The sequence below is a fragment of the Camellia sinensis genome, chromosome 8, assembly GCF_055761805.1.
Source record: "Camellia sinensis isolate YWXY chromosome 8, ASM5576180v1, whole genome shotgun sequence".
Classification (NCBI taxonomy): Eukaryota; Viridiplantae; Streptophyta; class Magnoliopsida; order Ericales; family Theaceae; genus Camellia; species Camellia sinensis.
Window position 1 is genome coordinate 194,838,204 of NC_138968.1, and position 27,809 is coordinate 194,866,012.

Below are 27,809 nucleotides of genomic sequence, written 5' to 3' on the forward strand. Positions count from 1 at the left end.
AATAATATTTTTTATTTTAAGATTTAATAGAGGTTGTCTTTACTAATAAATTTATATTAGGATATAATAGTAATTAAAATTTTAATTCGACGTACTAAATAAATTTTTTGGTGTAAATAGAATCCCCTAACTTTCTCTGCCTTTTAAAATAAGGGGGAGTTATAGGTCGGTCCTTTGGACCATACTTAATACCCATGAGATCCTGTTCCAAAATAATTTAGCCCATCTTTCCATTCTATCCCTGATAGCCCACACGTTTGACTTCTTTACTTTGTGCACATGTCACTACCATGACCCACCATCGCCCTTTCAGCTATTGTCAATCATTTCTGATTGTCGACAATAACATTTGGCAACCTCTGATGATCACCTCCAGCAACCTTCACTATTGCCACTATTCTCCTATCTCTGACAATATTTTTTTTTATCCATTTTTCATCTCAAGTACGTCACTACTACCACAACCTCCTCCTTAGATCTAGTGTCAACAAAAGAAAATAAGAAGAAACATGGTGAAGAGAATGAAGGAGAAAGATGAGAAGCCATTACTAGAAAATAGTTCTCATTATTTTTCATATTAATAGATCAATACAAAGAATCAAAAGTCAGATTCAATGATAAATTTATCACTGTTTGTTTGTAAAAAAATTACAGAAGGAAAATCAAGCAATCACCATTACAAACCAACACAAGAATCAAATATACATTCAGTGATAAATTTATCACTGGTTGTTTGCACACAAAAAAATGCAGAAGAAAAATTTAATCATCACCATAATAAACGATAAATTTATGGAGGAAGATTATGACAATGACGATGTCAGATTCAATGATAAATTTATCACTGACTTTTTGTAAAAAAAATTACAAAAGGAAAATTACCATTACAAATGATAAATTTATCACTGTTTAGTTTATCAAGTATTATACAAAAGCAAACATATTCAACAAATTTACTGATAAATTTATCACTGGTTTAAACAAGATAGAAGCTCCGACCAGCATTGAAAATACCTAGATGAACCCATCACCGTTCTGATCTAACACCCTGAACGCCTCTCTTATGTCTTCTTTTTCGTCTCGCTCGTCCATTATTAACTGGTACAAAGCTTCGAACTCGTCAATGTCGACACATCCATCTCCATTCATGTCGATTTTCTTGATCTCTCTCAGATCTAACACTATCTCTCTCAAATCCAAGGGCCATAGAGGTAGCTTTCATGTTCACCAACCCTAACAAACAACCGTTCATTTGTCGAGTCTTATTCACAAACTTCTTCACCGCCGTCAACGTTGTGACCCCTTCATCTCTGCTCAACATTACAATGGCACAATCAATAGCTCTTGCAACACAACAGTGCATGAAATACTTTTCAAAACCCATATCCTTCGGGGAGAGAGAGAGAGCAAGAGAGAGAGAGAGAGAGAGAAATAAATAAAACCACATAATTCATAATAGCATGGGTAAAATCGAGATAAAAAAAATACAATATGACTTTCTGATATACGAGATAGAAATTTAGAATCTAATAGATAATGAATTAAATTATTAGGACCGACGGATAAAAAACCCGTATATAGTAGAGATTATGGCGCACTTAGGCAAACATTCTAAAACCCAAGCCCAAATTCCCTTGTTCATAGCGGTTTGGGCCTTTACATATGCGGGCCCATCCATAGCTTAACCCTATTTAGGGTTTTGATCAACGAAGAAGAAGAAGACGAGAGCAGACTGACCTAAACGCAGCAACAGTTTTGTTTTCGCTCTCTCTGTGTGTCCCTCCCTCCCCCCCCCCCCCCCCCCCCGGCCTTCCATCTGGTAAGCACCTCTCTCTCTCTCTCTCTCTCTATATATATATATATATATGTATGTATATCTGTATTTGTATGTATGCACGAAGATAGGAAGCCAATGAATGGTCACCATCTCAGTATCGAATTTGATTTGTTGATGAGCATTAAATATTTATCAAGTGTTCCATAGTTTATAATCAGTTGAATCCTTTAGTTATTCTTGAAAATTGTTATCAAATTTTATCTTCTTTTTTTTCGTTAGTTTTTTATTGAAATATTTGTACCAAAAAGTTGTGAACTTTCAGGTGTATGCATATTTTATGAAGAAGGGGAAAAAAAAAATTATTAAAGGATTATATTGGCTAAACCAATTCCTAAAAGGGGAATTTTTTTGAATATTTTGGGTAGTTCTCCAGCTGCCATGTGAGTTGAAACTGTTAGTTTGAGTGTTGAAAATACCTGAATGGAGTGGTCTCTTGGATCAAAGCAAGATGACCAAGGGCCTTCTTGTTTCATGTTTTTTGTTTTCTAGAATTTTGAACACATAACAACAGCTTGGCACTTGTTTTTGTTTTTAAATTTTTTGAAGTTTGCCTTAACAACAAGAAAAGGTCTTTCTTTTTTTCTTTTTTTTGTAGAAGCCATGGAAAACTTGTAACACAACCAAATAATACCCGAGTTGAAATAAATCCGTGTGCGTGTGAACATTTGAGTTTATTTTTATGTTAGTGGACCTCCTACCATTACCGTAGGGGTCGCAAACCAGTGTCGTGTCTCTTTTCTCCGATCCATGTTTGTGTAGAGCAGTAAATTTACCAGGGTTGGTAACTAGTACATTGTATGTGGGCTACAGCACCTTTGAACATTGTTTGATCTATTCCAACTGATATACTAATTCTCATTTTGTCATTTCATAAGCTCTTTATACAATGTTATTGAATGTAGTATGGCCCTTGATTTAACTAATCTAATATCGATTTGGATTTTAATATTTCAAGTGGATTTTGCTTCATCTATTCAAGAGATTAAACGATGCAAGCCAATGAAAGCACCACTGCCATGGAGATTGAAAAACCTACATCTCAACCAAAGCCTGTAAATTTTCCATCAAAGCCAAATTTTGAGCCTTTGAAAGCTCACGAGATATCTGAAGGTCGAGTTCAGTTTCGGAAGGTTTCTGTTCCGACTCATCGGTACACGCCCCTCAAGAAAGCATGGATGGAAATCTACAATCCAATATATGATCAAATGAAGATTGATATCCGTATGAATCTCAAAGCTCGCAAAGTTGAATTGAAGACCAAACCAGACACGCCCGATATCAGTAACCTACAAAAGAGTGCAGATTTTGTCCACGCATTCATGCTAGGGTTTGATGTGATAGATGCTATCGCACTCCTGCGTATGGACGAGCTTTATGTTGAATCCTTTGAGATCAAGGATGTGAAAACCCTTCGAGGTGAGCACCTGTCTCGTGCGATCGGTAGGTTGTCTGGTAAAGGAGGGAAGACAAAGTTTGCCATTGAGAACTCGACAAAGACGCGGATTGTGATTGCAGACACCAAGATTCATATATTAGGTTCTTTTGCCAACATTAAAATTGCAAGGGATTCGCTCTGTAGTCTCATTTTAGGGTCCCCCGCTGGGAAGGTATATTCAAAACTTAGAGCAGTCACTGCCAGATTGGCAGAAAGGTTTTGATCGTCATATTTACCATTGTTTTGGGCTCTGTCCCCTAGTTATAAAATTTCGAAATGTGGTGTAGATTTAAGAAGTTTGTCGAATGTGTGAGTCCTTGAGCAGAACTTGATTTGATTTTTGCTGCCAATATCCAAATATGGCTCTGTTTGCAATTTTAGGTTTGGGCATCATTGTATTGTCGTGGATTTTTTGATGTAAACCTTTGCTTATCAAACTAAACAACAGAAGTTCCATTGATTTTGATTTTCATGAACTTCTTTCAAATTGGACTTTCATAACTAGAAGTTACAATTAACTGCATACTGTAGCGCTTTGTTGTCTTATTTGCTTCGTTGTCGCGAGATTGGTTCCATGCCTCAGTGGCAAGCTATTCATTCTCCACACGCAAGGAGACTATAATATCTGCCTTCAATATAAGGGGAGATGTGAGTAGCTCACAAGCAAATTCATTGTATATTTTTGTGGAGTTGATGCCTATGGCTTTATTTTTCTCCAACATATAAAGATGTTTCAAATCCATTTGCCAGAAGGGGTTGGCCTAATTGATGGGCGTGATGCTTGAATTCAAGACTCAAAAATTTGACCGCCACGAGTTTGGCTTCCCTTTCTCTATTCCTTCACTAATTATTGTTGGGGATAAAAATATTTCCATTTGCCACAATTGTTTGCAAAGATGACGAGGCATATACGAAGGTTTTAGCTTGCATGAAACAAAAAATATACCATCTGTTAGTTCAGCATTTTCATTTGTAAGTTGTCCCACTTAGCTGTAATTTTCTGGCTATAACATTTTGTCCCTCTTGGTAATTTGTAAGATGTTCATCAGACTTCTATTATAAAGTCATCAACCTAATGAAATTCAAAATGAAAATGGAAACACAACATGATCTATTCTGGTCATATTGAATCATGGGCTGCCTTCTATTGAATTTTGATCCATCCATAAGTAATGCATCACGATTCACACTGCATATATAGGTTTATCTCAGAAATCTGAGGTCATTAAACTAGAAGAGCTTTAATCCCTTAGACCTCCTAACCTAAAATTGAGCAAATAATAGAAGAATCATGAAAGAACAATCCCAAAGAAATAGGCTCTCAAAAAATCTTTAAATATAAATTAATTCACATTCAAAATACAACACTTCGTAAGCAGGTACTATCACAGGCCCAATGAATGTTGAGAGAGAGACACATGTTTTTTTTTTCACTCTTTTTTTATCAAAAAGTTCGCTGTGGAAACCAGTTTTGGTCCACAAAACTCACAAAGACAAAAACCACCTTTAGGCCCCAAAGAGATACCCAGCAGCCTGGTCTTCATTACCATCAAAAAATTTTAGAGCTTGTACGACTGCCTCTCTTCCAAACCCTAGCTCAATCAGTCTTGTAACTTTGGCTTCAAATTCAGGTCCCTGCAGACAAACAACCTTCATTTATGACCTGATTGTGCTTATAAATCATAATCTCAGTCAAAGCCATTTAATTACTGAAAATTTATTGTGGTCACAACGGTTCAACACCCAACACCAACGAGATGATGTATTTAACCAGATGGTATAAGCTACTGGAAGGAAATATGCAGCATTTAAAATTTTTAATTTAAAAAAAAAAATGCAGCAATAATATATAGCCAAAGAATGCATAAAATACAGAATATTTGCTAATAAGCAGCAATTCAAATGATTTAAAATTGTAAAATCACCTGTGACCGGTTAGGCGCACTACCTGCGGGGGAAGAGAGAGATTGTCACAAGTTAATTTCATTACGTGAAAAGAACATAATATAATTTATTTGAATAATATGCGTAATAGAAGACAAATAACAAAAAGAGGAAATATCAGACAGGTTATTAATGGTAAACATCAATCTCCTGAGAGGCCCCCTCATCAAGGCACTACGCAAGGAGAGTCTCCCAAATATCAAACTCTGGTTACATAGGTGGCTGAAACACCAAAAGGAATTCAAAAAAGCTCATTTACGAGAATTTTGAATGAGTGTAAATCCATGTGGCATGGCCAAATAAAAACAATAAAAACCTAAAAGATAGTACGTGCAACCTGAGATACCATTCTTTGATATCCAAGATTTGAGAGGGAAGTTTAACCAGAAGGATAAATTTCTTAAAACCTTGATCTTCACATCATCAATTGATAAAGAGCACACCTTGAACTCAACGAAGTATGTCATATTTGAAAATTCAATCTTTAGATGCTATAATTAAAGAAATTTTATTCTGCAGAAACAAAGCAAATGTGCATAATAATTCATGTTAAACCATGCATGCAATAAAAGCATATATAAGGACACTGGAACTAATTAGAAGACTGACCCTCGGTTTGTGTTCTGCTATTCTCTCTTGTTCCAGATGTAGCCTGCAAAATCACAGGAGAACGAAACCAAAATTATGTTCCATCAGAGGTCCAAATCTAACAACAGTTCACATAAACCACTCTAGACGGTAGGTCGCATGCAATACTCACACAGAGGTTCGTAACCTTCAACTTCAAAATAAATGAAGAAAGAAGGGATGTAGCATGGGTACTATGAATCAACAAAGACCATTGCATGCCCAACCAATTACAGCATTACCAGAGGTGTCGAACCAAACAAAAACTACTTTTCTGATTAAACTTCTCAGACCATCCCTTCAAACTCTTGCACTTGGGTTTTAGGCTTCATGGTTTTTTTTTTTTTAAAATAAATTTTTATTTCCATAATTAGTCAATATCCTAATGCAATTCAAAGAGAAAAATAAAATACTACTGGCAAAGTTCTGCAATTCTTCTACGCAACTTGTTCAACAAAGTTATATATCAAATATTTACCAGATGTGCATTTGAGCATTTAATAGATAAAGAGAATAAGAAAACAAGAATATAGAACATATGCTAAACCATCACACAGTGCAATTATCAGAGTATAATCCGTTTAGTGAAAGCACATGGTCAGGAATATCCCTACCTGTGCTCCAGAGGTTGAGGCTTGCTTTGCAACTTCATCCAGAAAATTAGTTGGAATGTCTTTTTCTGAAATAAATCCAAAATTTAAGCTTTTCAAAAAATCCAGAAATCACAGACAAACAAATCAATTCAATGGAAATTAACCACAAGTGAAAAAGTAAATAACGCAAGTAGTGCAGATAGTGTGGGAAACACAAAACAACCTTGCAAAAAGGGTACTGAAACCTCTCCTCCACCAACTCTCAAGACATTCTCCTTCAAATCAATTATGCACTGCAACCAGTAGCTATTTAGAACTAACTATTTAACCACTCTGGATTTTGGAGAAAGCCATAAATTTAAACAGCTTGAAAGAAAACCATGTTACCTGGTGCTTACGAAGCATATCCAGCCCAAAAAGGAAATCCATATTAGGAGAATCCAAAACCACGAAGGAACAAGGGTAAAACACATTCCCAATCTAAAAATGTTTTTTTTTTTTAAAAAAAAAAAGAAGAAAGAAGAAAGAAACAAAGATAAAATGTTAGCATACAAGCTTACAATAGTACAAAAAAGAGATACTAAACTTTCATCTCGCATAGTAAAGAATTTTTTTTAACGAGAAATCAGATACATGTCATATATTCATCAACATATTTCAAACTAATAATAACCTTTAAGGCTAAGAGTGCACAAATGAGAGATGTGCTTCCACGTAATTACAAACTAAAGGTAAGCACAATATTTTTCCACACCTTGCTTACACACACAGAACATACAAAGCATGGGGTAAGGAAAAAGAGGAGAACCTCCAACTACTGAAGATGACACATGAATTGCAGACAACAACAAAATATAGATTGTCACTAAACCAAGTACTCAAATATCTCCCAATCAGTAAACTATGAAACATTTGAATAACAAGAAGTCAACAGGTGTCAAACATGCTCTCCATTTTCACACTTAAATGTGCTTTGAGAGAAGTATAACAATAGAAAAGCAAAACACATCAGATTATCCATAAACACAAGTAGGCGTGCATGCACATGCAGACATTGAGGCCTACAGATCAGAAAATCAAAGGCAACAAAGCAACTTCCCTAGAAAACTGGTATGTACATTACCTTGATTGGAGCAACATGAATCCGACCTAATATCTCCGATTGACCAACCCCATGAGCAATGCCCTTATAACGTTGATCCATAAGCCTCAACAATCTGCAAGAGGATGTATCAATGACAATAAGCCTTTCTTCACTTAGATCTTAAACATACTATAGTGTAGACAAAGTAGAAAACAATTATCATGACAAAATGAATAACATATTAACATGAATCACTAACAATCTATGCCCACAGAAGTGCATAGGAAAAATGTTTCTATCAGTCATCAGGATCAAGAAAATTTAGAAGATTGTCTCTATTGGAGCTCTTGGATTCTTTAGCTTGTTTGCAGTTTTTAGGTAGAAAAGGTGTGTGTTGAACCAGGGCTTGGCCCTTTTCCCCATTTACAAGGCTTGTTTGCACTGTACTGAATTCTTCAGCTAAAACATTATGTAATTTCCTATATGCTGTTTCGTAATCTTGAAGCAAACAAGTCTCAAGGTCTCTTATATAGTCAACTGTTTGTTAAGTATTCAAGTCGTTACTTTCCAAATTCCCACTCTCGAGTTGCAAGAATACCTTTCACCACATTATTGTATAAATAAATAAGGCCTTGGATCAAGTGAACACATGAAGATCCAAAACTCAAATACCAGGATGACAATCTTTACAAATGGAGGAAACAAAAAAATACAAGTAGTAGCTAGCTTAAGCCGGTTACCCAACTATAATGTATTAAAACACGAATGGCATTATTCAACTTCATCTTACCTAGTTACCAACTGAATAATGTGTGCAATAGCCATAGAAAGATCTCTTCCAAATGACAAAGGTACAACAATGAAAACTTCACTTCACATTTCCTCTGGGTCAACCATCTTTTGAATTATATCAATAAGACAACGGCACAGACTCACAGAAATCACATAAATTTGCACACCAGACACTACCTTAACTTGAGCAATCACATAAATAAGCTATAAGTTATAACCACTAATTTCAGAGAGGTTCATCTATGTAATGGGCATGGGTAATGTCAATGATTCATATCCCTGCCACATTGTCATTCTACTCCATGATTCATATTCACACCACATTGCCATTTGGCCTACCCTAAAATAACACAAAACAAACTAAGAACACATGGAAGAGATGCCAATTCGATAGGAATGAAATGGATTGGTTGCTCATTTAGAATTGTTCTACACAAGTACAAAAGTCAAATATTAATCAGGTGTTTGCATGCATCTACAGGTAGTTCAAGCACGCGCAGGTTTTTGTATGTTAATCTGCATTACTAATCTTTCTAAGGAAGCAAGGTACAATTGTTCAGAACTAAGTGCAATAAATAGAACTTACCCACAGCGCTCAGCGCAGCTTTTAGATATGATTGTTGACTGAGCACCACTATCAACGAACGCCTGAAAGGAAGTGAAGCAAAAAGTCTACAATCAATCAAAGCAACAGGGAAGAGGATTTTAAAATACAAAGTAACAAGCTACACTACTCAACATCACGGACTCAAACTTCTAAACTTGAACTGTAAGCTATCTGCAACAATTAACCGTTGGATTGTGCAAGAAAAACAACATAGAGCGCAGTACTTAACAACTGCATTAAAGACCATGAAAGCATGTTCCAAGAGAGGGGGGGAAAAAAAATGTTTAGCAGGCAATACAAGAAACACAGGGCTGTTACAGCATGCAGAATTAAAAACAAGTGTAATGATAAAAAATATAGAAAAGCATGGAAGCAAACCATGCTAGTTCCCTTGTCACTACCTTCAAAGGGACACCATTGACTTCCATGTCAACATATAACATGACCTGAAAAGTTCAAAAATAATTTAAAACTCATTTACCAAGAAATAATAAGTACAGTTTTTACATGTGGCAGTCAATTACACATACCACCCTTGCAAAAGCTTCAGGATTGTGTTCAAGAGCAGCTGCCCAGTTCTCATCAATACCTTTCTGCAAACCATTTAAAAACAATGCAAAGAACCAAAGGGAAAGTAGTTATTTGAGAGGACAAATAGAATGAAGGGGGAAAAAAACTAACAAGATAAGTAACACAATCGGTGGTAATTTCTTGTAAAATGTTTATATTACTGTCTGGGTTTCAGATACATATTTAAGGAAAGTACTCGTAGTCTGCTAAATACAATTTCTAGCACCAAAATGACAAGCTTATTTTTGAAATATAAAAAATAATAAATAAACAAGCACATATGTTGGGATGGACTTGGCATTCATCACATGTAGAACTAAGATGCAACTCTCTTCTCAATGATGAACTAGACCTAGCATCAAGCATAAGACCCAGAAACCTTCCAAACAAAACAATCTTAACATAGAAAGTTGAAATTAGACAATGGGTTCACATGTATGCATTATTACAGGGGGTGGGAAAGAAGATGAAAGAAAACAATAAAAGTGAGATCAAAAAGTAACCAAGGACAGAAAAGCCATTATACCAAGATCAAATCGATAAGCCACTTTCATGTGTAAAAGTTTTTTTACATTTGTTCCAAAATAAGAGGGAAAAAGAAAATTTGGTTTTCCTATCTTCCGTACTCCCACTGACCTATATAATAAGATCAAACTCACATGCAAACAAGGATGGACTCTGCTAATATTTTCCCCAAATAAATATCTCACTATAAATGGCATCAATATTACATGGGAAAATTAATAATAAAATAACCAACCTGGCGAATTGCAGCTTCAATTTTCTTCTGTGCTTCTACGTCAAAAGGATCTGCATAGAGAAGTGCCTATGTTGCAGAATAAAGAGAACATGGGTGAATCAGCTGCAGTATAAAATGGTTAGTGTAAATGCTTACGTTAGAACTACCTTTTGCACCCAAGGAATTTTATGCAATGAAAAGGTCTGAGTCAGAGGAGCAATTAGTGCAATCTCAGACATAAGTATGATGTCTTACAGGTACTTCACAAAGGTCACATTGATATCTCTTTTATAAATTATAAAGTACAAATCGTCCAGGGATCTACCATTAAGAAATGAAGGGGGGAAATGGTAAGAAAAACGTATTTTCACTAGTCATATATATGAGCATTACTAGACAATCTAAGAGCACGCTAACATACTTCCACAAAGGTGCAACATTAACATTATGAGGATTGCACCTATAAAGAACATGTAAAACATGGGTCGACTAAAATAACTAACGTGGCTGTAAAAGTTCAATATCTATTTATGTTATGTGCATGTATAGTCACCAGATTCAAAGAATCCTTCACACAAGGCATCTATGGGCTACATGTAAAAAGATGCATTTGGCACACCTCAGACTAAACCTAGGCTCATAAATAAGGATTACATTTAATGACATTTCGCCAAAAGGAATTAAATAAGCACATTCCCTTGACATGAGTTTCCAAAACACCTTTGGAAAATCTTACTGTTGTGAAATTATGACATTATAAGTTGCAAAGAGTGAAGGAGAAACTAATCAATTCAATAAAACTTGAGGAAATATGGAAGATTCTATAAGCACCAAGGAATGAAAAAGGAAAGTCAGTAATACAAGTACTTACTAGCTCCTCTTCTTGTCGACGTCGTAATTCAGATTTTTGGCTATGTCGCTCCCTTAAAATATCCTGCAGTTTATTGAGGTCATTTCCAATAATAGCTTGAGCAAGTTCAGGATCAGCCTGTAATTTCACGTGGACATTCAGAAACATACAGATTGAGTATGGTACAATGCAAAAGCACATACTGTAATCGACAAATGCAGGACCAAAGCCTCTTTGACAAAAAAGCTGGATAGTTTAACTCAAACATACGAAATGTTAATAAAAGCACTCGTGTTATAAAATTACCCGGAATGAACACTATATATACTTATATGAATATTCTGTTACAATTTATCAACTAGTTATTTATCTTAACCTTTACTATAATTTAATAAGACTATTAATAATACAAATCTAATTGGAAATAATGAGATAAAATATGTAATAAACATAAGGAACTAAAGGCAAAAATATATATATCACAAAGAACAAAATCCCTACATCTGAACACTCAATTTTTTTTCAGACAATAATGGGATATTCCGCAATTAGAAACAGAAAAAAATGGACCATTATCTTCATAAACCCATAAAAAACATACAATCAGCCTGGGATATAAATTATCATTGGTACATTGACTTTATGTACAAAAAAACAAAAAATTTACCATAAAGGAAATAATTGCTAATTTGCTATAATTTAAAACAAACAAACAAACAACACAACAAAAACAAAACAAAATTATGTTCCTTCTATAAAAAAAAAAAAAAATTAATAATAATAAGAAGAAGAAAAAAGGTATTCATGGTTTTAACACTCTCAACCAAAATATAGTGTGTTTTGAGCATAAGAACCACATTTTATAAAATGTTATTTGTTACGAAAAGACATCTTTAATTTCTAAAAAGGAAAATATTATTAATGCACTTGATTCCACCTTCAGAGTTTTTCAGGATTTATAATTATCAAAATTTGAGTCCCACAAGAAAATTAGTCAGAATTCCAATCTCTGAAATTTATACAGACTTCTACAAATAAGTCAAGGTCAACTGCCAACCACCAAGCAGCTAACCATGATGTCAAGTCAGGGTGCATGACTATATTTGTTAAGTAACTCGTTTTTCTGGCTGCCAAACTTCTCTCAAATGGTAGATACTAATTTGAGTATGCGTATACAGATTTTACTCATGCAGAAGTAACAAAATACTAATCGCTACCTGAAATAGTTGTGCCATCGTATTAGAATCACGTCGGATTTGCTGCTGGAAGGCTGCCGGGTTTACAGCAGACCCATCTGAATTGAAGCTCAAGTCAGCAGTAGACGCACTGAAACAATTAATATCAATAAGCATAAAAATGCATGGCATCGTTACAAGCACAACATAAAACAAACTACAAATAATTGGGTTTGCAGGGTAGAGGAGGACAATTGGATGCTTGAATTTACAACGAGTCATTCCTAGTTTTCCACATTCTCCTGATACAAATCCTATTCCATGGAATGGACAAAGTAATTTTTTAAAATAATAAACACCTAATCCAACTTTGTGAAGCCTAGCTACAAAATTACAAGAAAATCATTGTGCAGGGGTGATTTCCGCACTATGAAGAAGGGTTGAACTTCGTGGATGAACAGCAGGCTTTGGGAATTGAAGATCTACACAGAATAACAAACGGTGAGGCTGCCCGACCGGGGTTTGGTCGGAAACCCCTCCGATGGTAAAGTCAGGGACTCAGGGGGAGGAAAAAGAGAGAGGAGAGAATACAAAGAGTGTATATGTGTTAAGTGTGTGGATTTTTTTGGATCCCTTGAGAGTGAATAGTGTTCACCTTTTATAGAAGAAGGTTGTTTGTCGTTCAAGTCCTTCTCTCTCCGCCATCTGTCCAATGTGTCTTATTCGTGGTCGTCTCCCATTGGAGGAGGACGACCACTCCGCCTGACACTCGGGTGCAGGTCTGTTTTGTTTGTCTCATTAGCAGACAACTCTCATTGGAGGCGGACGACCACTCCGCCTGCCATTCAGATGCAGGTCTGTTATATATGCACCTTGTCCCTCTGCACCTCCATGTCTCCACGTTCTGTTCATACAGAGGGAGAGAAGCAGAATTGTTTGTCTCTTGTGGGCCCAAGAAAGATCTTCAGTGAATTGGTCTTCTTCAAGTTGGCCTACTCTAGAATGGTTGTCCAACCAGGAAGTCCAACATGTTGCTCAGCCCACTTCGGAGTGGTTGTCTGTCCATTCAGGAGGTTCAACATGTTACTCAACCTACTTCGAAGTGGTTGGTTGTCCGTCCAGGAGGTTCAACATGTTACTCAACCTACTTCGGAGTGGTTGGCTGTCCGTCCAGGAGGTCCACCGTGTTGCTCGGCCCACTTCGGAATGACGCTCGTACATTAGGCCGAACTCCTATGATTGTCTTGCTTCGGAGCAAGTGTTGGCCATAGGGCTGAGGTCCGACTTAGCTCCACCTTGGAGTGAGTATCGCATTGGGCCTAGCACCAAGACTTGATTAATTTTTACCCACTTCATTTGCCCCCTGGCTTACACTTACGTTTGGTGAAGCGGAAGCCAATTCTGTCACAAACTTCGAAGTTTGGTTGATCACAACTGAATTTAAGCTCCGTGAGTTAGATTCAAAATTATTGTTCGGTCCAACGTTTGCGTCTGTCCAATGTTTCGTAGCTCAGTTGTGCCCCCAAGCTAAATGTGTCTTCACTAGCCTTGTAATTGTCTAGCTTGGTGCTCTTTCAGTCGGCTGAGCGTCGTTGCTTGACTTGAAAACATATATATATACACAATTTTTTTTTTTTTTAAAATTTAAAAATATACATACACATTTTATTTTTTTATTATTATTTTTTATTTTTATTTTTATTTTTTTTTTGGGTACATATATATATTTCCAAAGTTCAACAATTGGACCGAGCAAAACAACATGCTTCAAAGCAAGCCAAGCGTGCCATAACATAGTCAATTTCTAATTTGTTCTTGATAATGTTGATGGGTAATGTTTTGTGGGCTCTACCTTGATGCCATGCATGGTAATAGCATATAAATATGATTTGTTGGGGACTTGACATTGTGTTGCTCTTGGTGAAATTGGCGTGGGGCCTACAAATTTGGTGCTCCACTTAATCAAACTTTCAAGCTTGCCATGGAAAAGTTTGGTGGACCATGTGCTGACTTTCATGCTTTGATCATAGTATGAATATTTTTGCTAGGTTGGTCTACACGTTGGGTTAACCGAGCAAGGTGTTGGAGGCCGAGCAACTCAACATTATTTAATACATTTGTTCTGTCCTTATTTGAAAAACATTGTCTCTGTTTGTTCGGTCCCACTTGTAAGAAATTGTTGGCGGCCTCTATGCTTGGTCGACCAAGTCACATTCCTTTACTCTGTTCGGCCATAATTAACATTATTTTTCTTCCTTGGTCGATTATCAACTTTCTTCATATCCAGAAGCACTTTTCTTCCTTGGCCACCTTTTTTGTTCGGTTTTGACAGAGTTTATGAAGGCTGTCTATTGCCCAATCGGTGGAGCTCTTTGACTTATTTCGAAATATCTCGATCATGCTGCACTTTGTTCAGCCTATACTTCATCTCCTCTGCTCAATTTGTTTGTGCGTGACTGGTCCATTGTAGGCCATTTCATATTCGGGAATTAAACATCATTGTTGAGAGTGGATATCAGTAGTTTTCAATTTGAATGGGCCCACAGCCCTCTACACATCGCAGTTCTTCATGATCCCGTGCATCCCTTCAGAGCTTGGTTGGCCATGTCTTTGACTGCTGCTCGGTTGGAAATATTTTGGCTGGTTTGCTCGTGAGCGTCGTAGCTCGGTCGGACTTGCGTCTTGTTCGGCCTAGCGCAGCTTCGATTCATTTCAATCCATAGATTCTACTCACACCTAGCTTGGCCTACCTCATGCATGTTACAACTTGGTCGGTTATCTTTGCTACTTGGTCAACCCTTTTCTGACACTTAATGGGCCGAGCAACTCCACTTAATTTACACACGACATATGCTCAATTCGGTCTTTTTATTTCAGTCTTCCAATTCTTGTTCTGCGTCGTTCGACTTCCTCCATTTTTGCTTGGTTCATTCGTGTTTGGTCATCATCTTTCTTCATGTCCAGCAGCATATTTCTTCTGTGGCCTTTGTTGTTCGGTTGGACTGTTGCTCAGCCGTGGGTTTGCCATTGCTCGGCCTTAGAGGAGCATCACATTAAATTCACAGCTCGGTTGCTAGCTTGGTTCATCGCCGTCGACGAATGAGTTCGATCGGTTGCCGTTACTCCGTAGCTTGGTTCACACCAGCTTTCACGCTGCTTGGTGATCTCTAATTTGTGCTCGGTTACATCTTTTCAGAGTCGTGCTCGGCTGGCCACCATCATCTTCAGTACTGGCATCCAATGAATCAAATGTATCCGTAGAGCAAAGTGATACGTTGCTTATTTGAAGGTGCAAACCGTTTACAGAACTACCAAAGTTGGAAATGGAACTTGATTTGTGCACCACCTTGAAATAATGTCCTTTAGCTCGGTCTAAAGTGCTTCAGTTGACCCGTCCGTGAGCACCGCAGCTCGGTTGTCCGTGATCTTGGCCTTGTCACCGAACCTTAAGCTCAGCCCTGTCTAATGTACTCACTCCGACTGTCGAGCCATCACGCGTCCTTATTTGATTAGTTTGGGAGCTGCCAACGTGACGTAAAAGCAAGCCTAATTCAAAGTTTTTCTTGAAAACAAGCAAACCCACCTTATTTAACACTTTCTCACTCTAGAAATTTGAATTTCCAGACCCATTTTTTCCATTTCTTTGCTGCCTCACTTTTTGACTCCAAGTGCAACAGTACCCATTTTTGGAACAAAGCTCTGACTTTGTTTTTATTCTCACGCTTTCTTTCGTTGGAACTTTAAAACAATTTTTAAAATATAAGAGCTTGACCATGGGACTCTTCTTATAAATTCTGAATTTCTTTTCAGAAAGTTGATACCTTCCTCCAACGTTTTGGTTTTCCCCTTTCCTCTCTCTAGACTTTCAAGTCAGAGAGACCAATCTCTTCTCTATTTCACGTTGGTCCAGGCTTCTCCAGTGTCTTGCGCAGTGCATTTTCAATGGAATGAACCCACCGTTGTCTCGTCGCCCATGGCTTGTAGCACTGTTTCTTGTGCCTCTATTCCAAAGCTGCTTTTTCACCAAAAATACTCCATCCCTCGCAGTAGGTTTGCCACTGTAAATTATTGATTCATGTTGTTGACACTGTTTTGTAAGTCCTCCACTGTTATTTATTTATCCTTTTCTTTTTTTTTTTTTTTTTTTTTTTTTTTTGCAACTCACAATTTTTCTCTTGGTTGCCACAGTGGGATTGCTTCATCGAAAACGCTCGCCATCGAATTCCTTATGATTTTGACACCGTAAGTCCTAGAATCCATGTATTTATTTTCCACCTTCACCATTACTTTTTGGCTAAGTGTAACATTAGGAGTTGTCTAGCATACGATTTCTCGGTCGGTCATTGTACCTCCAACCTTGCTAGTCATCCTTAGTGTAGTTGTTTGGTGGAACGTCGCACCTCCCATGGGTAAGTTTCGGAACCTAGTGGACACCCCGAAGGGAATGGATGAGTTCCGCCGAAGATATAACATTCCCAATGATGTCACGTTGACATTGGCGGCGGTAGATGCGGATCGGTCGTGTACGAGCACCACAATGCCCTTCTCAATTGCCTCCATCGTAGAGGGGGGTGTTAGGTTTCCGTTGAACCCTTTGTTGCGTCGATTCTTTTCTTATTTTGAACTTACACCAATGCAAATATCAATGAACACATTTAGAATAGTAAACGGTGTCTTGGTCTTGAACGACCTTTTAGACTTGGACTTGGGTATTTGGGATATCCTTCATTGCTACTCCTTGTGTCGTAATAAAGGCGGTAAAACCTATTATGTCAAAGTTCAGTTGTTGAACCTCCAACTCGTTACTGAACTTCCTGATAATGACAAGCATTGCTCTGATTTCCTTCAAGTCGGAGGTAATTGGGAGTTTGCGGCCAAGGAGGTGGGCCGATTGAAGCGGGTTCCACAAGAGAACGGCCACCTAGGTCATTCTTTATTTTAGTTTCCTTTTATCCATTCGCTTATCGCTTGTGATTTTTTTTTTTAAGTGTTATTGTTCGTACTTGCAGGTTCAAAGAAGCTAAAAAGGAGGTCAGAGAAAGAGCATCCGAGGGATATCAAAGTTGCACTAAGGTACGAAGATCGGTCGGCCTCGCATTTGCTTAACTATATGCGAACTTACAGACATGTCATCCAACGGAAACCCAAAGTAAACAATTTCTCGAGGGACTCACTTGAAATTGAAACCGAAGAACAAGTTGGCCATACCACCGGAGCTTCCTCTTCCGCTGTTGTTTGTTCATCAAGTGGATCACTCAGGCCTCGTTTGGGAACAGGCTAATTTAGTAACTTTTTGGCTATTTGGCTAAAAAGGTAGGTAAAAAAAACTTGTATGTTTGGGATGACTTTTTGGCTAATTACGAAAAGATGTGCAAAAAGTAGAGAGAAAAGAGAATCTTTGACTTTTTGGTATGGGTTGTTGGCTTTTTTGCTAATTTAGTAACTTTTTGGCTAATTGGCTAAAACAGCCTCTTGCCAAACGAGGCCTCAGTAGAGGCTACTCTCCGTCGCCAGACTTAGCAAGCGAAATGGCTCGTCGCCAAAAGCTCAATCTTGATGCCTTAGTCTTTGGATCTGATGATGAGGACCTTCTAGCTGTTTCGACGGTAGACACACGAGTTTCTTCTCCACCGATTGAGAGGTCTAAGGGTGGAAAAAAGCATGTTGTTGTTCCTCCTCCTCCCGTTGCTACTCTTGCTCTTCCGGCTGATAGGGCCTCAAAGAGGAAAAGGTCCAACGGTAAAGAAGTTGCTGGGGGTTCTAATGAGCAGGGCTCAGTTGAAGAATGGGTGCCTCCCTTGGAGCATAACGGCCGAGCAATCACTACATCGGACAGCACAATCTACTCAAGCGACTTGGCCTTTGACTTATCAAAGACATTGCTGTTACCTTTGGATATGGCAGAGCAAAACATTTCAAGCGACGTGTTGATCAAGGGTTCGGTGTAGATGCTAACCGCAGTAAGTCTTCTTTTATGTCTGTCATTTACTTAAATTTGGTTGTTGAGAATATGACATTTTGGTTTGGTGCAGTGCATTCAGAGGATGCACATCATGGATGAAAGGCGGCATCGTGAGGAGCAAGAGAAGGTTAACACGATCAACATGTTAGCTGATGCTGATATGTACTTGAAGGCGGCCGGAGAGGATCTAAAGGAGATAGAAGATGCAAAGAAGAAGGCCGAAGCACTGATGTTCATGGCCGAGCGGAGGGCTACAGATGCCGATGCTGCTCTGAAGTCTTTAAAGGCTAATTATCAAGGGATGGTGGACAAGGCCGAACAGAGGGGCTTTGACGAGGCCGAACAGAGGGGCTATGACGAGGCCGAAAAGACCTATTCGGAGGAGATTTTGAAGCTGAGGGACAAGATCTTTACTAAGGGTTGGACTAGAGCTCTGCGCGCTGTTAAGCTGGGAGAGGCTTCTCCTCTTTATGGTATTGATGATATCCCAGTCCCTTCGAAGACTGCTGCAAGGGTTAGGATGAGAAGGCCTCGGGGGAATGGAGTTACGGATGTTGATCCTTCTGGCCTTTCTCCTTTCTTGCTGAGCTCTACCTTAGTTAGGCAGACTGTCATTCCTACAGAGGAGGAGCACCGCAAGGATGGACACTACGGGGAGGAGCAACGTAAGGAGTAAGTTGTTAGGTTTCCTCGAGTTTTTGCTTTCACTTCTGCTTTAGTAGTTCTTTTGTAATGAAACTTGGAAGTTAATGAAGTATCTTCAACTTTTACTTCAATGCTTGGTTGGATAGGCTATGATATAAACCGAGCTCCCTTTTGTAATGAAGTACCTTCTAAATTTGCCAAGTGTTGAACTTGCAACTTGTACTTTTTTATTTGTCTTGAAGTTCGGTCGGCTGAACCTCTTCTTTTGTAAGGTCGAACTCTTTTTTGTAATTGAAGTTTCACTTCAATGCACCCGTTCTTACATTTTCGCAAGTGTTGAACTGCTTATCTTCAATTTTTGCTTGTATGTAATGTTTGCCCCCGGCCGAGCAAAGGCTCTGTGGCCTAGCAGGTCATCTGTTCGGTCTGAGCAGGCTTCGAGCCTTAGAAAAAATTGAGTGAGTTTTGATGCCCTCAACCGAGCATGAGCTCTGTGGCTCAGAAGGTTGTCTGTTCGGTCAGACCATGCTTCGTGCCTTAGTAGAGAAAAAATCATGAAAGTTTTTTATCATGTTGTTCGGCCGCCACCTGACTTGGTCAGGTTTTGGCGTGATTTAACCCCTCGTAGAGTGTAATTCTGCCCTTCTTCGAGCGCGAATTGTGAGTATGGACCGTGCTTTAAGTAACGATACTTGGCACAAATTCCACCAAGTTATACCACTTGGCACCCCGCTCCAACCAAAGGGTTGAGCATCCAGGATTGGCTTGAGTTAAGACCCGTGGCCAATGTGCTCCACCGATCATAAATGTACAACACAAGTAAATAAGAACAAACTGTAAAATAAATTTTCATTCATTGATACTTGTAACTTTTGATTACATCAAGGCATGTTCTAAGAAATACATTACTGTAAGTACTTCATCTTAAGAATCACATCACTGGAAGTACTTCTTTAGGTTGGCGACGTTCCATGGTCTAGGGATTGCCTTCCCTGATAAGTCAGCCAGATGGTATGCGCCATTGCCAAGTGCTAAAGTAACATTGTAGGGCCCCTCCCAGTTAGCACCGAGTTTCCCTTCTCCAGGAACTTTCTTGTGATCCATTACCTTCCTGAGTACCAAGTCACCTGGTAGAATTGCCTCGGACGCACATTCTTGTTGAAGCTCTTAGTGAGTTGCTGCTGGTAAGCCGCCAATCGAATAAGGGCAGCTTCCCTACGTTCTTTGGCCATGTCCAGAGCTTGGGCGATGGCTTCATCATTGTCTGCCAGCTCAAAGATTTCAGAACGGATGGTAGGAAGGCCAACCTCCAAAGGGATGACTGCTTCCATCCCGTAGGTAAGAGAGTAAGGTGTCTCACCAGTTGACCGACGAGGAGTAGTTCAGTAAGCCCAGAGGGCATTCGGTATCTCTTCCACCCATTTACCCTTGGCTTTTTCAAGACGCTTTTTTATCCCGTCAATGATCGTCTTATTGGACGCTTCAGCTTAGCCATTGCCCTGTAGGTAGGCCGGAGTAGAGTTTCGGAACTCTATCTTCAAGTCAACGCAAAATCTCCTGAAGATCTTGCCATCAAATTGTGTACCGTTGTCAGAGAGAAGGACTCTGGGAATGCCAAATCGAGTCACAACGTTGCGCCAAACAAACCTCTTAATGTCTGCCTCTTTGATCTTGCACAAGGCCTCCACCTCCACCCACTTGGTGAAGTAGTCAGTTGCAGCGATGAAGAACCTTTTATTCCCAATTCCCCTAGCTAATGGTCCAACAATGTCTAAGCCCCACTGAGGGAATGGCCAAGGACTGGTGAGGGGGGTTAGAGTTTTGGCTGGCTGGTGAATGAGAGGAGCAAACTTTTGGCACTTGTCGCACTTGCGGACATACTGTTGGGCCTCCTTTTGCATGCGCGGCCACCAATACCCGTGTGTTAGGGCTTGGTGTGCCAAGGACCGACCACCAGTGTGACCCCCACAGATTCCATCATGGATCTCATAAAGCACATCTTCCACTAGACTTGGATGAACACAGAGCAAATAAGGGCACATGTAGGACTTCTTGTAAAGCTTGCCAGATGAGGAGACCCAAAACCGAGCAGCTCTATGCCTTGTCTTGTGCGCTTCTTTTTTGTCCTCAGAAAGGGTGCCATTCTTCAAGAAGGCCAAGAGTGGGTCCATCCAACTCGGGCCCAAGTCAGTGCAGAGGACCATTTCAGCTAGTTGAATACTTGGTTGGGGTACATATTCCACCCATATTTTGCGGCCGTCTCTGGAGTCGACTGAGGAACCCAGGCAAGCTAAAGCGTCAGCATGACCATTTCCTTCTCGGCCAATCTTCTCGACTCTGATGGCTTTGAACTTTCGGATCAAATTTTTGGCCTGTTCTGCATAAGTGGCCATCCGCTCATCGCGAGCCTCGTAAACTCCAGAGAGTTGGTTGACCACTAATTGGGAATCACTAAAGACGAGTAGCTCCTCCGCGTTGAAGTGTTCGGCACTTCGCAGGCCGGCTAGTAGAGCTTCATACTCTGCTTCATTGTTAGAAGCTTTCCAGCCCAATCGAATGGCTTGCTCCCACATGAATCCTTCAGGAGAAATAAGGACAATTCCTGCCCCTGACCCTTTTTGGTTAGAAGAACCGTCCACAAACAGCTTCCATACGTCTCCAACAAAAAGTTTCCATGTTTCGGCTAGGGATTGCCCTTTATGCTGGGCAGTCATAGTGACCAAAGCCGAGCTCCCTTCGGAGGGAACAACTGGTCCCGGGGTGAATTCTGCAACAAAGTCTGCCAGGACTTGAGCTTTGATTGCTGTTTAAGGTTGGAACTTGATATCAAACTCTCCAAGCTCTACCGCCCACTTTGCTGTTCGGCCTGAGAAATCTGCTCGACTAAACACAGACTTGAGGGGGAATTCAGTGAGGACGTTGATGGTATGTCCTTGAAAGTAGTGAACAAGCTTCCTAGAGGCAATTAATAGGGCATATGCCAATTTCTCCAATGGCAAGTATCTAGTTTCGGCATCTAAGAGGGTCTTGCTAACATAATACACCGGTTTTTGCTCCTTTCCATCCTCTCTGACCAGCACTGCACTAATAGCATGATCACAAACAGCCAAGTAAAGGAAAAGCTCTTCGTTGGCGACGGGTGTAGATAGAAGGGGAGGAGAGGACAAATACTTCTTCAAATCTTCTAGTGCTTCGGAGCACTGGTTTCCCCATTCAAAACTGGTTGTCGTCCTTAGAAGTTGGAAGAAGGGCTTCATCCGATCAGAGGACCGACTGATGAAACGGTTAAGTGCCGCAGCCATGCCAGCAAGTTTCTGGAGTTCCTTAGCCTTCGTAGGCGCTTCGAGGTTTTGGAGGGCTTTGATTTGGTCGGGGTTGGCTTCAATGCCCCGCCTAGTCACCATATACCCTAAGAACTTCCCTGATCCTACCCTAAAGGCACATTTTGAGGCGTTTAGTCGAAGCTTGTGAGTCTTCAGAATTCCAAACACTTGCTCAAGGTCCCTCAGATGGTGCTCGGCCAACTTGCTTTTGACGACCATGTCATCAATGTATGCTTCCATGGTTTTACCGAGCTGGTCCTTGAACATTTTGGTGACCATTCGCTGGTAGGTCGCACCAACGTTCTTCAAGCCGAAAGGCATCACTTTGTAGCAGTAAGTAGTGCCTCTAGAACTGATGAAAGCCGTTTTCTCTTGGTCAGGACCGAACATGGGGATCTGGTGGTAGCCACTGTAGGCATCTAGAAAGCTCATGCGCTCATGTCCAGCCGTTGCGTCAACAAGTTGATCTATTCGTGGAAGGGGGAAGCTATCCTTGGGGCAAGCTTTGTTAAGGCTAGTGAAATCAACGCAAGCTCTCCATTTGCCATTCTTCTTTTTCACCACGACGGTGTTGGACAGCCACTTTGGGTACTGCACTTCTCGAATGACTCCAACAGCTAAAAGTTTGTCAACCTCTTCGATCACTGCATCGGTATGTTGTGTGGATGACCGTCTACTCTTCTGGACAACCGGCCGCGCTCCTAATTGGACGTTGAGTCGATGGCAAGCATAATTGGGGTCCAACCCAGGAGTGTCATAGGCCGACCAAGCGAACACTTCGATATTTTTACGGAGTAGAGCCAGTAATTGCTCTTTCTCTCCAACAGTGAGGGAAGTGCCGAGCAGGAAGAACTTGTCTGGATTTCCTTCTTCTACCAAGACCGTCTCTAGGTCTACTACCATCTTCTCGGTCGGCACTCCGCCGACGTCTTCCAAAACTGGCTGGTCAGGTACTTCCACCATCTGCACTTGGTCACAGACTTGTTTGGGTTTCATGACGGCAATGAAGCAGTGTTTGGCAGCCACTTGGTCTCCGCGGATCTCCTCTACTCCATACTTGGTTGGAAAGCGAACGAGTTGGTGATAGGTGGAAGGGACTGCCTCCATCTGGTGAATCCAAGGTCGGCCAAGGATGGCATTGTACAGAGATGGGGTGTTTACCACCAAGAAGTCAACAGAGACCACCTTGGGCTTAGCTATGACAGGCAGAGTTATTCGGCCGAGCGGCCATTCTGTTTGAGAGTTAAAGCCAACTAAAGGGGAGGTGGCAGGTGTCAGGTGTTGCTCACTGAGGCCAAGTTTCTTGAAAAGCTCATAATACATGATGTCTGCAGCACTTCCTTGGTCAATCAAGACTCACTTCACATCGAACTTGTTGGCCACACCAACTGTAATGATGAGGGCATCGGTGTGGGGGTGCTGGATTCTCTCTAGATCCTTCTCAGTGAACACGACGTTAAACCGAGAAGGTATGGCTTTTGTCTTGGACTTTTTAGGAGGAGGTCCTACCGACATTACCTGTTGGATGTGGGTAGGTCGTTGGATTTCTCCTCGAATGGTGTTTTCTCTTTCGGGGTCAGTCATTCCATGGATAACGTTGATGACTAACCTCAGGGCATGGTTCTCTTCACGAGGGGCTTGGTCTAGTCCTTGCTTTTCCCTCGTCTTATCAACGTCTATCCATTGTTGGAGGTGTCCCGCCGTAACTAAGTCCTCTAAATGTTGTTTGAGAGCTATGCAATTTTGCGTCTTGTGTCCCTTCTCTCGATGATAGGTGCAACACAGTGTCTGATTGCGCCGAGCAGGGTCTCCAGGCATCTTAGCTGGCCAGACAAAGAAGGTTTCCCCTTTAAGTTTCTTGACGAGCCTGTATATTGGCTCTTTGAAGACGGTAGTGATGCCTTCATAAGACTTGGCCCTTTCCTCTTCGTTTTCTACTGTGGAGCGGTTCCTTTGGCCATAGTTCTTGCGCTGCTCACCCCTCCATGGCTGCTCAATCTTAGGCGGTCGAGGCGGTCTGACTTCTTCTTCAGCAACCGCAACATGTACTGAAGCAGCGTCATCTTCCACACGAGCTTGTTGCTCTATACGAGCCCTCAAATCCTTCATGGTGGGGGCAGGTCGTTTCGTCAACGACTGCCTTAGCTTGTGCGAAGGGGGTAGGCCTTGCTTGAAGTATAGCACGGCTAATTGTTCACTGCAAACATTTTCCTCCAAGTCACCATACTCCTCCCAATATCGTTGCGCGTACTGGCATAGGGTTTATTTCCCGTCCTTTCGGATATTGAACAAGGTATCTAATTGCTTTGGGACTCTGCTGTTAGAGACGAATCAGGCTAAGAACGCCTCAGAGAGCTGCGTCCAGTCATAAATCGAGCCATTGGGGAGTTTGTCAAACCATCGGAGGCCAAGTTCTCCACGGCTAGAAGGGAAGACTTTGCACATGAGTGCGTCGTTGCGGTTCCAGAGGGACATCATCTGGCAGTAATGGCTGATGTGGGTCAGAGGGTCTGTCTTCCCATCATAGAGAATGAATTTCGACGGGCTATACTTCCGTGGAGGTTCTACAGCTTCTATCTCTGGGGAGAAGGGGGTGGACACCAACCAGTCTAGAGCGCGACGCTCTTGTTGGTATATGGACCGATCCAACTGGTCTTTTTCCCTATTGAGCCGGCGTTCCTCTTCCCTAGCTCGTCGATGTTCTCCTTCCCTGCATAGCCATCGAGCCTCTTCTCTATTATTATTCAGCCAACTTCTCAAATCGTGTGGTCGCTCGTCGCGACGACAATGAAAGGTTTCAAATAGGCGGCTAATGGTCCTTTGCCTTTTATGAGAATTCTCTCGTGGGTTGTTTTTTTGTAGGTTATTCGTCCTACTGCTGACCCCTTCACTAAATACTAGAATCGACCGGCTACGCTCTCTACCAGTTGGGCCACGACTGCAGTGCTCTTTGCGAGGCAGAGGGGGAGAAGGGGTACGTCTCCTCTGCGATGGTCCACCAACGAATTTTCTTGGCTCCGCTGGGGCCGCCATGAATTTCATCAATTGGGTGCGAAGCTCAGTGATCTCCAAACCCATTGAGTCGATGATGCGATCACGGTGGTCTTTCTCAACAAAAAGACGTTGAGACGTCTCAACGGCAATGACACGGCGTTGCTCCGCCGCATTGGGTGTCTGATCATCGTGGTCCATAAGGTCATCGTGCACTAGAGGGAATGCCAGACCCTTATCTTTGGTTCTCTCCGTCATTGGAGTCCTCTCTGCTAGCCCAAAGTGGGGTGTATCTTCGATTCCCATTGCCGGAGTTCGTCACGAAGCAAACAGTGGTGTTTCCACAAACGGCGCCAATTGTGCAGGGGTGATTTCTACACTATGAAGAAGGGTTGAACTTCGTGGATGAACAGCAGGCTTTGGGAATTGAAGATCTACACAGAATAACAAACGGTGAGGCTGCCGACCGGGGTTTGGTCGGAAACCTCTCCGATGGTAAAGTCAGGGACTCGGGGGAGGAAAAAGAGAGAGGAGAGAATACAAAGAGTGTATATGTGTTAAGTGTGTGGATTTTTTTGGATCCCTTGAGAGTGAATAGTGTTCACCTTTTATAGGAGAAGGTTGTTTGTCGTTCAAGTCCTTCTCTCTCCGCCATCTGTCCAATGTGTCTTATTCGTGGTCGTCTCCCATTGGAGGAGGACGACCACTCCGCCTGACACTCGGGTGCAAGTCTGTTTTGTTTGTCTCATTAGCAGACAACTCTCATTGGAGGCGGACGACCACTCCGCCTGCCATTCAGATGCAGGTCTGTTATATATGCACCTTGTCCCTCTGCACCTCCATGTCTCCACGTTCTGTTCATACAGAGGGAGAGAAGCAGAATTGTTTGTCTCTTGTGGGCCCAAGAAAGATCTTCAGTGAATTGGTCTTCTTCAAGTTGGCCTACTCTAGAATGGTTGTCCAACCAGGAAGTCCAACATGTTGCTCAGCCCACTTCGGAGTGGTTGTCTGTCCATCCAGGAGGTTCAACATGTTACTCAACCTACTTCGAAGTGGTTGGTTGTCCGTCCAGGAGGTTCAACATGTTACTCAACCTACTTCAGAGTGGTTGGCTGCTGTCCGTCCAGGAGGTCCATCGTGTTGCTCGGCCCACTTCGGAATGACGCTCGTACACTGGGCCGAACTCCTATGATTGTCTTGCTTCGGAGCAAGTGTTGGCCATAGGGCTGAGGTCCGACCTAGCTCCACCTTGAAGTGAGTATCTCATTGGGCCTAACACCAAAACTTGATTAATTTTTACCCATTTCAATCATAAAATTGTATATATGGATCAATAGAAAAGAAAATAAAAATAAAAAAATTTGGTGGCATAATATTTAATTGCAATTTTGAAGGAGGGTTATTTTGTAATTTTAGCACGAGGGTTATTTTTGTGGTTTTGTATTTTTTTAGGGTTTTCAATAATTTAAATAGGACTCACAATTGAGGAAGGCTAGGATGCGAGAAATGCCAGGGTTTGTTAAACTTAGAGTTGCAACCCTATGTATCGCCCCCTCCCCCCCTTTAACCCTTCTCTTCTTCTCCTTGTAGATTTCAAACCCCTTAGAAGTTTCAGAATTTTTGGTTTTTTTTACTTTATTTTTATCAGCGCTTAGAAGTTCTAGATTTTCCAATTTCTTTATCCCTCTATTCTCCTTGTGGGATCAAGCCTCCTATTGAACTCTATAATTCTCTCCTTTCTTATCTTCTCCCTTCTCTATTCCTCAATTTACCATCTAATGTATCCAAATATATGCCTTTAAGTGAAATAACTACACTGCAGTTTATTTTTATTTTTGTGTTATCAGAGCCAGTGATTAAATTTTCAGGTTACATCACTTTGTCACAAACTAAATTAATGTGTGCTTGTAAGTTGTAAGTGTTCATAAACCCTTTCAACCGATACAGCCACGAGATTTTAAAATTCAGAGGTTGTATAATAACATGTAGCAATACAGAAGCTAAAAATAAATAAAAAATTGCAAAAGACAAACCTAGAAGAAGCACGCGAGACCATCATGACTAAATCTCCATCGTTAACACCAACAGCACTCAATTTCTCCGCATTCTTGATCTCCCTTCCATTATATAGCAGTTGCTGTTGCTGAAGCGGCACTTGTGTCTGCTCACATAACAAACACGATACATCGCAATCGAGCAAATACATATATATACATAGAGAACGGAAAGAAAAAAGAGATGCCGATCTCACCTCAACTTCAAGTAGAGCTTTCAAGTTCTCGACCTGTCAATGTGATAACCAAAATTTACAGTTAATTCTACAATCGTGCATATCAAGTTATGAAAACTAGGGTTTTCGGAAGGAAGAAGAAGAAGAAACTGGGGATTACGGATTCGTCACGATCGACGTCTAGAGTGACGATTTGTTCATCTGCAGTCATTACAGTGATCTTCATCTTCTTCGTTTCGATTCGATTCGATCCGATCCTTTGAATTCAATGTTCGTGTGCAAACAGTAGCTTATTTCATACGATTGGTTGCTTCTTACGCCTTTTTGCTTTACTTCCCAAAGTATGATAAGTAGAAAAAGTCCTTTTTAACACTTCCTTTAGTCAATGGTTAGATAACTTTCTTT

At 40.7% G+C, this 27,809-nt stretch overlaps 2 protein-coding genes across 4 annotated transcripts; one reads left to right on the forward strand and one right to left on the reverse strand.

The window, feature by feature from the left end:
* The first annotated feature begins 1,733 nt into the window (after nucleotides 1–1,733).
* LOC114295601 (RNA-binding KH domain-containing protein) lies at nucleotides 1,734–3,759 on the forward strand. Its single transcript, XM_082884522.1, has 2 exons — nucleotides 1,734–1,819; nucleotides 2,793–3,759. The coding sequence occupies exon 2, from the start codon at nucleotides 2,827–2,829 to the stop codon at nucleotides 3,493–3,495; it is 669 nt and encodes a 222-aa protein (XP_082740648.1). The 5' UTR covers nucleotides 1,734–1,819; nucleotides 2,793–2,826; the 3' UTR covers nucleotides 3,496–3,759.
* An 827-nt stretch (nucleotides 3,760–4,586) lies between these two features.
* On the reverse strand, nucleotides 4,587–27,809 carry LOC114314769 (protein DNA-DAMAGE INDUCIBLE 1). Of its 3 annotated transcripts, XR_014338961.1 has the most exons (17): nucleotides 27,565–27,809; nucleotides 27,426–27,458; nucleotides 27,208–27,335; nucleotides 12,296–12,404; nucleotides 11,100–11,216; nucleotides 10,250–10,315; nucleotides 9,450–9,512; nucleotides 9,321–9,365; nucleotides 8,899–8,960; nucleotides 7,560–7,653; nucleotides 6,824–6,916; nucleotides 6,660–6,729; nucleotides 6,458–6,522; nucleotides 5,826–5,868; nucleotides 5,660–5,729; nucleotides 5,198–5,220; nucleotides 4,587–4,907 (listed from the first exon to the last, which is right to left on the reverse strand). XR_014338961.1 is itself a non-coding variant. In XM_028261250.2 (16 exons), exons 1-16 carry the CDS (start codon nucleotides 27,628–27,630, stop codon nucleotides 4,779–4,781), a joined length of 1,206 nt encoding a protein of 401 aa, XP_028117051.2. In that variant the 5' UTR covers nucleotides 27,631–27,809; the 3' UTR covers nucleotides 4,587–4,778. The 3 variants fall into 3 exon arrangements, 2 of the variants coding, with proteins under 2 accessions (XP_028117051.2, XP_082740647.1); XM_028261250.2 differs by lacking the exon at nucleotides 5,660–5,729; XM_082884521.1 differs by lacking the exons at nucleotides 5,660–5,729; nucleotides 27,208–27,335; nucleotides 27,426–27,458; nucleotides 27,565–27,809 and adding an exon at nucleotides 12,909–16,513.

Coding starts and splice junctions, on each gene's coding strand:
- LOC114295601 (XM_082884522.1), top strand. CDS start 2,827: ATGCAAGCCAATGAAAGCACCACTGCCATGGAGATTGAAAAACCTACA.
- LOC114314769 (XM_028261250.2), bottom strand. CDS start 27,630: ATGAAGATCACTGTAATGACTGCAGATGAACAAATCGTCACTCTAGAC. Junction 27,459..27,564: donor ACGTCGATCGTGACGAATCC/GTAATCCCCAGT, acceptor TCACATTGACAG/GTCGAGAACTTGAAAGCTCT. Junction 4,908..5,197: donor GTGCGCCTAACCGGTCACAG/GTGATTTTACAA, acceptor GTTTGTCTGCAG/GGACCTGAATTTGAAGCCAA.